A 13956-nucleotide genomic window follows, 5' to 3' on the forward strand; every position below is an offset into this window, starting at 1 on the left:
CCATACTTTGAGTAAACCTGGCCTAGAGTATACATTTGTCCTTCATAGTAATACTTGGATTTACCCATGTTTACTGAAACACGAAGAAGCAGATGGTTGCGTTTGGATCCAGAAAATAAGGAGGGGGGGGGGGGGGGGCAGGGGAAGGAGCAAGGTTGATTAAGGGCCACTACATACCTCAGATGCTCACCAATATGATTGAGAATTGACGAATTCAGGGGCTTGCTAGAAATGCATAATCACAGGGCAAAATATATTTGTTTTGCAACAGACTCTGGGCATAAATATTGCCTCTTATATTAATTTGATTACTACAAAAGACATGCAAAGGGGAGGAGATTTTCAGTACTTCATGGCAATGGACTTCAAAAATGTACTAAATCTAAACAAAGCTGTTTTTCAGAGAAACAGTGCTTCTAAAGTAATGGCACATGCTAAATGAACAGTCAATCAATCAATCATAGCATTTGTAAAGCGCACTACATACACGTGAGGGTCTGAAGGCGCTGGGGGGGTGGGGGAGCTGCTACCGTTCAAAGAGCCAGGTCTTGAGGAGTCTCCTGAATGTTAGAAGGTCTTCGGTTTGTCGGAGCCGAATGGGGAGGGTGTTCCATGTCTTGGCGGCTAGGTAGGAGAATGATCTACCGCTGGTGGTCACTTTTTGGATGCGGGGAATGATGGCGAGGGCGTAGTCTGCGGAGCTGGCGGGCGTGTACAGGCAGAGTCATTTGTTTAGGAACGCTGGTCCGGGGTCGTGGAGTGCCTTGTGTGCATGGGTGAGGAGCTTGAAGGTTATCCTCTTGTTGATGGGAAGCCAGTGCAGGTCTTTCAGGTGGGGTGTGATGTGACTGCGGCGGGGGATGTCGAGGATCAGGCGTGCGGAGGCGTTCTGTATGTGTTGGAGTCGTGTCAGAAGTTTGGCCGGGGCTTCTGCGTATAGTGCGTTGCCGTAGTCCAGTCTACTGCTGACGAGGGCTTGGATACCCGTCCTTCTAGTTTTGGTGGGGATCCACTTGAAGATCCTGTGAAGCATGCAGATGGTGTTGAAGCAGGAGGAGGAAACGGCGTTGATCTGCTTTGTCATGGAGAGTGTAGGGTCTAGGATGACTCCTAGGTTTCTTGCGTGGTTGGTGGGTGTGTGGGGTGCTCCTAGTGCCGTTGGCCACCAGGAGTCGTCCCAGGCCGAGGGGGTGGAGCCGAAGATGAGGACCTCTCTCTTGTCTGAGTTCAGTTTCAGTCGGCTGTCCTTCATCCAGTCGGCGACAGCCTTCAGTTCTTCGTGGAGGTTGGTTTTGGCAGTGTGGGGGTCCTTGGTAAGTGAGAGGTTCAGCTGGATGTCGTCGGCGTAGGAGATTATATTTAGGTCGTGCTGTATGGCGACATAGGCAAGTGGTGCCATGTAGACGTTGAACAGCGTTGGGCTGAGAGATGAGCCTTGGGGTACGCCGCAGATGATTTCAGTGGTTTTGGAACAGAATGGGGGACGGCGAACGCTCTGGGTTCTCCCGGAGAGGAAGGAGGTGGTCCTGTCGGGGCCTTTCCTCGGATTCCGGCATCGTGGAGGCGTGCTCTTAACTGTGCAGTGACAGACTGTGTCGAAAGTGGCTGACAGGTCCAGGAGGATGAGGGCAGCAGTTTCTCCATTGTTGAGCATGATCCTGATGTCGTCGGTGGCGGCGATGAGGGCAGTTTTGGTGCTGTGGTTGCTGCGGAACCCGGACTGGGAGGTGTCCAGGATGTTGCTCTCTTCGAGGAAGCTGGTTAGTTGTTTGTTGACGGCCTTTTCGATGACCTTCGCCGGGAACGGGAGCAGGGAGATGGGTCGGAAGTTCTTGAGGTCCTTGGGGTCGGCCTTGGGTTTCTTTAGTAGGCCGTTGATCTCTGCGTGCTTCCAGCTCCCCGGGATGGTTGCTGTCTCGAAGGAGATGTTGATGATTTTCCTGAGGTGGGGTGCGATGGTGCTGCTGGCTTTGTTGAAGATGTGGTGTGGGCAGGGATCTGCCGGGGATCCGCAGTGGACTGTGTTCATGATCTTGTTGGTGTCGTCGTTGTTGATGTTGGAGCAGGCAGTTGGTGGAGGTGGTGGTCGTGGGAGCGGGGGTGTTGGATGTTGCCGAGGTGATGACGGTGTCGAAGCTGTCGTGGATGTCTGCGGTCTTGCGATGAAAGAAGATGGCCAGTTAGTCGCACAGGTCTTGTGATGGTGGGATGTCGTTGGTGTTGGAGCTGGGGTTGGAGAGTTCCCTCTTTGCTGTTGTGTGCATTGTTGTCTAGGTGGTCTCTGAAGGCGGTCCTTTTGGCGGATCTGATGAGTTGGTGGTGTTGGCGGGTGGCGTTCCTTTGGGCTGTGTAGCTTTCCGGTGTTTTTTCGCTGGTCCAGTTTTTCTCTAGTTTACAGCAGGCTCACTTGGAGGCCTGGAGGTCTTCGGTGAACCAACTGGCTCTCTTGCTGGTGTTGGTGTTGGCGGGCTACTTGAGCGGGGCGAGGGTGTTGGCGCAGCCCTTGATCCATTGTCTGAGGCTGTGGGCTGCGGTGTTGGGGTCGGTAGGGTCTGCGCGTGGGCTCTGGGCGAGGGCGGCGGTTAGCTGGTCGGCGCTGACCTTGCCCCAGCTGCGGCTAGGCATCTGCTGGGTGCGGTGGTGTATGGTGGGTTTCCGGAAGGCGAAGTGGATACAGCGGTGATCAGTCCAGTGGAGTTCGGTAGTGCGGTCGAAGAAGACGTGGGTGCTCGCAGAGAAGATGGGGTCAGCGTGTGGCCAGCGGAGTGTGTTGGTGCTGTGACGAGTTGTCTGAGTCAGAGGTTGTCGATCAGGGTGGAGGAGTTGGTGTCGTCGTTGTTGTTCTTGAGGTGGAAGTTCAGGTCCCCGAGGAGGATGTAGTCCATAGAGGTGAGGGTGTGCGTGCGGACGAGGTCGGTGATGGAGTCTCTGAACTGCGGTCAGCGTCCGTGTGGGTCTCTAGATGAGGGTTCCTCTGTGGGTGGTGTTGCGGTCGGTGTGGATCAGGAAGTGCAGGTGTTCGGCGGTGCTGAGGGTGTTGTCGGTGTTGGTCGAGACTGAGAGTTTTCCTGTGGATAATGGCAATTCCTCCTCCTGTCCCATTGGTGCGGTCCTTGTGGGTGATCTTGTAGCCTTCCGGGATGGCTATGGTGATGTCAGGTGTCGAGGAGGGGGTCAACCAGGTCTCCGTCAGGAAGACGACGTCTAGGGCGTTGGTGTCGAGTAGGTCCCAGAATTCGACGGCATGTTTGCGGGCGGAGCGGGTGTTGAGCAGGATGCATCTGAGGAATTTGGGTTCTTCTGTGGGTCCGTTGGCGGGCCGGAAGCCACTGAAGTTGCAGTTGCGGCAGGAGAAGGGTCCTTGGGTGCGTTTCAGGATGGCCAGGCAGCAGGTTCGTAATCGGCCGGAGTTGAGTGCGTGGAGGCGGGCATCGTGGCGTTCACGGTGGCAAGGGGTTCTGGCCCTGGGCGCGGTCTAGGCGCGGACGGGTGCAGACGGGCTTGCCTTTGGCGCCCCTGCTGCGCGTGTTCTCCATATAAGTGGTTAAGGCAGGGAGGAGCAGCTGGGAGGTGGGAGCGGGGCGGCGAATGGGTGCTAAGGGGGGGCGGGGCCGCAGAGGAAGGCCGCGGCGGGAAAAGAAAAAACGGCAGGAGCGGGCACAGCGGATCGTGGACACGGGGAGAGAGAGAGAGAGAGAATACAGACAACAAGGAAGAGGCAACAATGGCACGGGGGAGGCAAAAACAGTGGTAGAACAGCAGCGGTGGCACAGGGAGCAGCAGTGAGCGTGGTGGGGAGTGGCCTACCCTGAAACAGGGTCGAGGGTTGCTCTGCCAGTTACTGTGCGGCCTCCATATAAGTGGTTAAGGGAGTGAGGAGCAGCTAAGAGGTGAGAGCGGGGCGGCGAATGGGCGCTAAGGGGTCCGGGGCCGCAGGGGAAGGCATCGGCGGGAAAAGAAAAAAACAGCGGGAGCGGGCACAGCGGATCGTGGACACAGGGTAAGAGAGAACACAGACAACAAGTAAGAGACCACAATGGCACGGGGGGAGGCAAAAACAGTGGTAGAACAGCAGCGGTGGCAAAGGGAGCAGCAGTGAGCGTGGTGGGGAGCGGCCTACCCTGAACCAGGGTCGAGGGTCGCTCTCATGAGTCACTGATTTTGAAATCAGATCTGTATTTAAATATTTGAATGACTGACTGGCAACATTTGAAGAACAAGCATTTGCGATGTAATCTCGCATTAACAAGAATTTGAGCTATTGGCATTGTAAATGACTATGCCTTTTATTTATGTGTTGTTTTTAAACCAGATAAATAAAAGGCACTGTCATTTACGGTGCAAATTGCTTAAACTCTTGCAAATGCGCGACCTATTGCATTGCTAATGCGTTCGGCGCCCGTGCTATACTATTTAAAATTCTTTTTTTAAAAGTGTTAGGAGAGAGCGTGTCCAGCAGGCAGGGAACATTTATTTGAGAAAAGAGTTCTATAATTAAAGCCTACTGAGTAACCACACACGTAACAAGGGGTGTCCCCATGGGAGGTTACAAAATGACACAAGGCGGTAGGCACTAAGGAGGGACTACTAAGCCTATGGACCAATGAACAGCCACAGTTTACAGTGGAAATGACACAGGCCAATGAAAAATGTGGGCGGAGCTTCAGGTCTACCAGAATACAGCAGCCCTCGCAGAGCAGTGCATGCGCTGCCCAGGCTCGACCTAACAAGCATTTGCAATGTAATAGATCTCGCATTTATGAGAGTTTGAGCTATTGGCATTGTAAATGACAATACCTTTTATTTGTGTTGTTTTTAAAACGGATAAATAAATGGCATTGTCGTTTACAATGCCAATAGCTTACTCTTGCAAATGCGAGACCTATTGCATTGCAAATGCTTTCAGCGCCCGTGCTATAAAGATTTTTTTTGAAAAAGCGTTAGGGGAGATAGGAGAGAGCGTGTCTTGCCTGCAACATCAGGCAGGACAAAGCTATTTGAGAAAATAGTGCTCGGAGGCTGTAAGTAAAGCCTACTGATTAACAACACACTTAAAAGGGGGTATCCTCCTAAGCGGTAACAAAATAGGACAAGGTGATGCTAAGAAGGGGTTTCTAAGCCTATTGACCAATGAAAAGCCACAGTTTACAGTGGACAATGACGAATGCCAATGAGAAATGTGGGCAGAGCTTAGAGTCCATACCTGAATATAGCAGCGTCGCAAAGCAGCACATGTGCTGCCCAAGCTCGACATAAATATGGCCCCCTTTTGTAGGCTGCTGAGGCTCTTCCTTAGTCTTTTACCTTCTGAAGAGCCAACTGCTATCTCCTGTCTAAACGGTTTATTTTTTTAAGAGCGTGGTGTACTACGAGTTGACTTTGGGCCAACAAGTAAAACCACGTACAGGCAACCGAAAAGTACATATTATCTAATCGGAAATCTCAATAAAGGGATAATGCACATCACCTACATCAACACCAAAATCACACAATACAGAAGGAAAAATGCTGATGGAGTATGCAGATTAGAAGAGATGGTGTAAGACTGCGCATTGTAAGAGGAATTGGGTTGAGGTAATGGGTGTTTTTAGTGGCTCAGCGCTGTCGCCCACCTCACCCTTAGTCCCCTTTTAAATCAGGGCAGTATGGTATGGTTTGATATTAAAGATTCTATGTAGGTGATTTGAGCATTTAATTTTTTTGCGTTGGGCTATTTTGGCAAGTTGAAACTTTATAACCGGGGCAATAAGTCTTTCATTGTATATATATTTCAAGTGTTTTAGTTATCAGGTTTTTCTTTTAATTATAATAGTTTAGTTTTTTGTTTCAATTAATTGATTGTGTTTTTTATTTAGTCACATTGTAGTTGATTAAAAAAAGATTAGTTTGGTTAATTTTAAGCACAACATTAACAGATATTTGCTAGTTCAGAGATGCTGGTTATCTTCCATTAGCCCAAGGCACATATTATATACACTCACAAATATACAAGAGCCATTCAATCCACAAAGAGCCTTTCAGGTGGATGTCGACTACCTGAAGCATGGTTTTACTATTGATTTGAAATTTTATTTGTAATCCAAGTCTTTTTGTGTGCTCCTCAAAGCTCTTATTTTTAACGTACATAATCTTTGCCTTGTTAAAGTTAGAGGTCTTATCAGAATGGCTTCTGGTACTCCAACATAACTAGTACTTTTGTTTCTAAAGTTATATGCTTAAACCTTCCCTTTACTCTTAGTTGTTAACTATTGTTCTTACAAAACTGCTCTGTTGGAAGGTTATTGGTTACGTTTTTCTTGCTCTATTGTAGTTTAGAAAAAAAAAACTCAAATACTGGAAGTTCGACATAATCCATTAGTTGGTTCCATTTATCATATCTAGTTTTAGGCACATCTTGATGTTTTAATTGTACATTTGGTTGTGTATCTTATCTGTGATCTTTTTAAACTGTGTGTGGCCTCATACAGAGTTTTTTGTGTTTCAGATCGTCTTTATTTCGCCATCTTCTCTCACAAACCAAAGGCCACCTCAAATACACATTATTTCTGCATTGATGATGAACTTGTATATGAGAAGTGAGTATCATTTTTGTTTCTTCGCATCCAATTTGCTTTGCCCTTCACGTCGCAAAAAATGTTTCATGCCCACTGTGCACTGTTTAGTTAAACAGTCACTTGACTACTTTTCGCTACAAGTACTTGTACACCAGTCCGTTCTTAACATCGAAAATCTTATTGCCAGTATTTATTATTCTTCTCTGGTACTAAGTAATCATCAAAATGGACTGGTTCAACCTCACCTGCCTTTTTAGGCTACACGTTTGTTGTCCTTGAAACATTAAAGGCCATTCCATGGTGGCAAGTTACAAACTATTATCCTTAACGCATGCTTGTGTTTTTTGCCTGTTCCGTTCTTCTCTCTTTTGTGCTGACTTAGTATTTGTATAAGGGAGTCAGTCTTCCAGTGGTGGCTATGAAGGCCTGTTCTCTGTATTTACATACAGATTACGCCTCCCCCCCCCCCCCATGAATCTTCATGCTGTTTTTGAGTCCCTTCACTATTTTCTTGTGTGTTTGTTCTAAGGCAGTGGGATTTTTTAGTTCTGCTGTTCACAGGAGGGTAAAGACCTGCAATCCACCATTTAGAAGAGATGTTATATCCCTGTTCCTTGTACAAGTAGAATCCCTCCACGCTACTGCTTTACCCACATCTTTTACTTCTATCATATACTGTGGTCACCTGGAGGGGTGTATTTTTTTGGGGGGTGCAGTGGGAGACTGATATTAATGTTCGACAATTCCCCATCGGCTCTTCCATATTTGATACCTTAATGCCTAATTAAATTGTTGTCTAGCTGTCTTTGACTGGAAACAGAGTTGTGAAAAAGAAATCGATTTCCTTTTCAGATATTTTGGAGCAGTTTACATGAGCACTACAGCTAGTGGCATTGGGTATAAAAAGTTAATGACATCAGCATTGTTAACAACAGACAGAATTATGCAACTTTATTGTACCTTAAATAGATTACTCTAGGGACCACTGCTTCTGTTTCCTTTAACTTTTTCTCTATTAATAATTTTCTATGATTTGGTGGCATTTGCAAGCTAGATCACAAAAATTATAGTTTTTTCCTTTAAATAGGGGCTCTTAATTTACACACTTTACTACAGTATCTTCTCATTACATTTTTTTTTAATCGACTGCTGTGCAGTGATGACATTCGATGTAGTTCTTGGGTATGTGGTGCGTTTTGGACCTAGTTAAGCTGTGACCTAAAAGAAAATATTTTGAGGTGCTTTCTCAAACATCTGTTGAAGAGAAGATTAACCACTCAGTTTCTGTGGTGGAACTCAAATGTTCTGCTGTTTGGGAAATACTGTTTTGAAAATAGAGATCTGGTCAGCCTCATTAAAACTGTATTACAAATGAGGTGGTTCTTTGAGCTGCTTTTTGATTGAGGCAGTTTTTCCCCCTCAGAATTCCGTTCCCAAATTTTTCAAAGGGAATGACGACTTTGTTTCTCTTTTGGTAAAATATTCATAGTTACTGCAATCAGGACACCATAGTGATATGGTTTCAGACAGAGGACGCTTATTCTTATAATTTAATACAGTTTTAATTTTTTTAATTTAGGCCCTGCATTGATGAGTAGGTCATATCATGACATCTTTCCAGCAACCTAGACGCAGCAGTCCTTTGGAGATTTACCTTTAATTTGAGGCCACATCGTTTTCTTTTAGATATTGGGTTGAAATGTGATGATTAGTTTTCTCTAAGCTCAGATCAGGCCAAGTGTCTTGTTCAGCTGATCGCTGTCCTACCACTCACAGTCCGGTCTTCTTGCTTCCTTATGCACAATTTAACAGAGCAGTGTGTGGCCTTTGCTTTGTTTTTGGGGCAATTTGCGATTATTGGGCCATATCTTTGTTGGGTACTGTTTGCAATTAGTGGTCTACCTTTCTGCAATTGAATGCCCAGCTTATCTTTGTCAAGCAGTTAGTGATCACTCGAAGAGGTGATACGTTTGGAACTTGCGCACACTGACCTAGTTAACCCATAGTTCAGTTGTTGCTGTATATATTTTTTTAATGACTCTTATTAACATTTTGGCAATGCTTGACATTTGAACAGCAGATCAGACCAAAAGGTCCTCGACCCTCCTGATATACAAGCCCACAATGATTTGTAGAATTTTTACTGGGAGGTGGTAATCTCATATTAATGCCACAACTTCTTGACAGCGTTCTCATCTACAGGAAATGATCAGGAGATATACATTTTCATCTGTTTCATTTCTCTTACTTTGATGCGTTTAATTCTGTGGCCATTGAACTAAAGGCACATGACAATCTGCTAAAAAATATCAAATGTTCTAAGATGCATCTGGTCATAGTTTACCATAATAAAAACTGAAAGGTTACAAAGATTCCACCTTGCAGACGTTGCAGCAACTGCCTTCAAAGATGTTTCCACAGGCTATTTCTAACCAAACATGTTCAACGCGAAAGTCTTGTTATTTGGAGAACAGTTTAATCGACTCAGTTGGGGTATCCAATCAATGAACTTTTATTATTCCAGAATTAGTGTTCATGAATTTATGCTCAATACATTTTGTGTTGAATGACACTTTATCGGGGGGTTAGAAGCCATATGAGAAACCTGTGTGAGCATTCTTGAGATAACATTGTATTACAATCTAGAAGTGTCACATTAGTTTCAAAACATGTTTATATAAAGGCAACGTTGAAAAGGGACCTTCCTGTGTCACAAGATAAATATGTAACTTTGAAGAAAAGTCTTAAATTACACATCTGCAGAGTTAATAAAAATAAAATATTGAACATAACTATGCTACAAGTTGAAAAGAAGACTAATTGAATCAAACCACTTTCAGTCCTGTGATGCAAATAGTTGAAGATTTAGACTGACCAACCTCAGACAATGGGACACTACCTTTCGACCTTGGGTGACAGGGCAGAAACAGGGTGATATAGGCTACCTCAGAGACTAAATAGTATGGTGCAGGTCTGCAAGAGGCTGTTATACCACACTAGTAGTTTTGGAATGCCCTTTGCAGTTATCCAACTCCATGAAAAGTAGATTTCTCATGTTTGGTTGTAGTCAGCAAGGTCCTTGTGGCTATTGAGTGGCTTGATCGAATGATATATATATATATATTTCCTCCGTTTCTGCTCCTTCCGCCTTTCCTCGCCCTGCTCAGTAGATCGCCTGTAGCCAGCGGAGCACGCCGGTCATAATATCAATGATTCAGTCCAATAAAGCGATCACTCTGAGTTATTGCATTTACCAGAAGCTGGTTTTTAATACAGGTTACGCATTTCGCTTTTTACAATTATGACTACTACTAAGATTATGGGCAACTGCCTTTCATTTAGGGATGGCGACAGCAGTAGGGCGTCTCCCAGAGTACCAGACTTTTTCCCAATTTCGGGGGTAAAAAACATCTTTCAGAGTTCTGTTCCTCATTGCACCTGCCCCTGCTAGTTTCGTAGAGATTCTCTTGAAGTCCGGAACTCATCCCCTTAGTATAAGTGGTTGGGAGGCAGTATCTACCCAATAAAAATGGAATCACTGGTTGGAAACCAAAACCAGTCAAGTTGCGGTGCTGGGTCCTCAAATCTTCACACCAGCCAACCAACATAAATAGCATCCATGTGAGCTTTGCTTCACATACAATAACAAAGGAGAGGAAGAACAAGCTCCAGTTGGTCTTAAAAATGTGGATTCTAAGAGAGGCACCACTGCAGTTTCTATACCGCCCTTTGCATGGCACATAAAAAGGAAGGGCACAAGATCTGTATTGATCAGGCAGACCTACATATATAGCTGCAAAACACCCAAAACAGATTTGGTATGTCTTGCGTGTGGGCGGGGCTATGGGTTGATTGAACGTTGCAGCCTGAAACCAAACCAGGCTGAAAATGCAATGGGGTCTCTGAAGCTTCAGGTATATGTGAATCGCTATTCTCAAGTGAATGCCCTTGCATTCATATCTTCATATTCATACCATACTTTCCTCCCTTAACACAGCAAATAAGCATGTTGGATAGGACCTATTTGCAAGGAGATCGAAGGACATCATTTTTCTTTAATTGGTGTTTGATCAGATTGTATGGGGGAGGGGTGAGCTGGCAGCTCTTATCCCTACCAGCTCTACAAATTAACAAGCACTGGCGTTGCCAATAGGTTTCGCATATGGAAAGGTGGAGCTATTGGTTTTGTAAATGACATTTTATATTTATATATCGTTATTGGCATTGTCAATAACAATATATAAATATAAAATGTCATTTACAAAACCAATAGCTCCAACTTTCCAAATGCGAAACCTATTGGCAACGCCAGTGCTTGTTTCTCGCAGGTAGGCACGCACCATGTTTGGTATAACTTGTCACAGTCTTGTTGTCTGGAATGAGCCGCCTCGGGGCACGGCATCTGCTCGCGCTGCCACCAGGCTCCTCTTCCCGCCAAAGCTTCTGACACTCATGTGCTAATGACCGGGCCTGGTGCTTCGCGCCCGCCCGCAAAGAACGTGCCCTCGCCCTTTCCTAGTAATGCCTAATGAGCATGGGATTCGGCAGGAAACTCGGGCACAGCGTTCTACAGTGACCGATCCGCTTCCCAACATGCACAGGTGCCACCTGCATCGGTGCCTGTACACTAGTAGATCCTAATCCTGGTTCGGATCCATCCAGGTCTGGGAGTTTCCGGTGTGTGACTGTGACTTCTCGTTGCACTCATTCTTGGCTCCCCCTGCTCATGAACGTGACAAACCATGGAAAGCAGAGTGAAGAACACTTCCTCAGCACAACTCGGGGTAGCCTTTTTGTGATGGGTTCCATAACAAATTCTGTGTGAAAAGGAAACAAGATAAACAAATTCTGTTCCAGCGCACTCGTGTCCCTGATTGAGCAGCCATAGCTATGAACAAGTTGTTGTTTTTCCTGTTGCAGAGCAGTATGGATCCGTTCGGAGGGGTTGGCCCGGGCCCAGGCGCTGTTATGCAATCCAGCCGCGAACACGAACAAAAGCAATATTTTTTGGTTCCAAGAGGCGCAGAGTGTTGTCTGGGATAGATGTAACTCAGCGATAGCAATTAGAGAATGAATGCATTAGCAAGTTATGAGCTGGCACAGAGGGCCAAAAAGCAAGTTATGCTTTAAAGCTAAAGGGTAGCAAACGGCCTGCTGATTTTCCTGTTTGAATTTCTTTTTAGAGTTTTACATTTCTCTGTGCCGCTTGCAACGTCAGAACAGCATGTCTGTTTACAGTCTGTAGCACAACTCGGGGTAGTCGAGATAAATCTCCGTGCGGCATTCAAGGTTGTGTCCAGTGGTGAAAAACTTGTTTTGGGGCTGTCTGACTAGAGAATTTTTCGTGGAAAATAAAACTTGAAAACGATAATTTATCTTAGGTGAACGGAACCGATTACCACTCATTTTCACTACACGGGTACATGGGAAGCCGGATGGGGGCGGGAGAGCCTGTTGGGGGAGAGCCTGTTAAGGCGGGAATGCGAGCGATGGGAGGAGAAGTGTGTATATTGGCCTGCTCTCGCTTTCGGTGCCTTGACAGTCTGGACAATGAAGAGATGAGCGTGCAACAAATCTTTCGAGGCAGGAACCTTATCACGTCCGTTTTGCACACAATGCAGCCATTTGCGCAGCGCAGTGTTATTGTGCGTCACGACGCCTCTGATAGGTTCTCCACGTTCGTGAATATTAATGAAAACGAGGTGTGGACCAGCAAGGGGCTGCTTCTGTTGGTGACAATGGCCGTCTCGTGGGCATGATCAAAACATAGCGAAAAGGGAATTGTTTTTTGTTTTAAATGAAATAATTATGTTTCAACGTCTGCGCTGCAGTCAGACTGCAAGTGTCACAGCCTTCTGTGGTGAAATGCAGAGCCACCTGCACCAGAGGAGAGGCCTGAAAGGAGGAGAAGAAAAGGAAGGGCCAGTGGTGGGGAGAAAACGATATATGTGTCAGAAAAGAGGTGGGGCGGGGAGAGACAGTTATCGAAACAAAAAAATTACCCGGTTGATAGAGAATCTGGATGTTATATCTGAGCGAGAAAGGGACGGGCGTAGAAAGATGGGAAGACAGAAGAGTATGGCGAAGGAGAAGGAAAGCTATAGACCGAAACAAAGAGAAAAAATGTGTGGAGAATAGGAGTAAAAAGAAGGATGCCGAGAGAGAAATATGATAAAAATATGGAGAGGAGTAGAAACATAAGCTTACGATAAGGATAAGATAAGGAAAGGTGTGCAGCAGAAACATGACGAGAGAAGTGCGTGGAAATTAAGGAAAAAAGAATGACATGGAGAAACTGAGCGCGAGAGACAAACAGGTGGGAGTGACAGACTAGTCACAGAGGCGAATATGAGGCTACGTTGAAGAAAAGTCTGGGAGTCGAAAACGCGAGGGGTTAAAGATGAGAAATAAAGACGGGGTGCGAGAAGTATGGAAAGAACCAAACGAGTTTTACATTAGAAAAAAAGTATTGTGAGAGGAAGAGGAAGGAAACAAAGATAAGGAGAGGAAATGGATACACAAAGATGGAAAGGGACCGAAGGAATGAAGAGGAAAAGAAAGATGAGCTAGAGAGATTTTCTCATTTCCAGTTTCAAGTCTGCTGTCCGCTGCGCTCCGTCCGACAAAGTATAAACCCTAGCTGATATGACGGAGCGCAAGCACCAGGCAGGCAGATGCGCGGAGGGAAGCCGGATGGGGGCGGGGGTTTCTGTGTTTACGATAAGGATAGGATAAGGAAAGGTGTGCAGCAGAAACATGACGAGAGAAGTGCGTGGAAATTAAGGAAAAAAGAATGACATGGAGAAACTGAGCGCGAGAGACAAACAGGCGGGAGTGACAGACTAGTCACAGAGGCAAATATGAGGCTACGTTGAAGAAAAGTCTGGGAGTCGAAAACGCGAGTGTGGCAAATGGCCGGAGGGAAGCCAGATGGGGGTGGGAGAGCCTGGGGCGGGAATGCGAGCGAGGGGAGGCAGGCGGATTAGGAGGGAAGCCGGATGGGGGCGGGAGAGCCTGGTGGGGGGGGGGAATGCGAGCGAGGGGAGGCAGGCGGATTAGGGAGATGCGCGTGCTTGTGTGGTCACGTGACCCGCTTTTGTGGACATGCACTGTGAAGAAACCGCAGTGGTTTCACTAGTCGATTGAGCCCTTGAATTTTCGCCTATTACATTCGCAAGCGAATGATAATAGGCGAAACCTAAAAAGGCTAGTGCCCCACAACTGTAAATTCAGCTGCCATTAACTGTACGACATCCACTACCCGTGGTGGAGAGAGCAATAACCAAAGTATATCATGGCCTTGGATACACTTTGTGGGTGCTGTGCTGTGAGGCATTCGAAGATATGAAGCGCCAAATATTATTGAGGTTTAGGTCCAACAACTTGCTCTACCAATTCGGAA

General features: G+C 46.2%; 1 protein-coding gene across 11 annotated transcripts in view; it reads left to right on the top strand.

Moving 5' to 3' along the window:
- Positions 1 to 13956, top strand: part of CDC14B (cell division cycle 14B) — a 640126-nt gene that overhangs the window by 167072 nt on the left and 459098 nt on the right. For all 11 annotated transcript variants that reach the window (XM_078675678.1, XM_078675670.1, XM_078675671.1 and 8 more), the window contains exon 2: positions 6485 to 6575. In XM_078675678.1, the coding sequence (XP_078531804.1) occupies positions 6485 to 6575 (91 nt within the window). The remainder of the gene's footprint in view (positions 1 to 6484; positions 6576 to 13956) is intronic.

Source organism: Lissotriton helveticus, chromosome 2_1 (assembly GCF_964261635.1).
Source record: "Lissotriton helveticus chromosome 2_1, aLisHel1.1, whole genome shotgun sequence".
Classification (NCBI taxonomy): domain Eukaryota; kingdom Metazoa; phylum Chordata; class Amphibia; order Caudata; family Salamandridae; genus Lissotriton; species Lissotriton helveticus.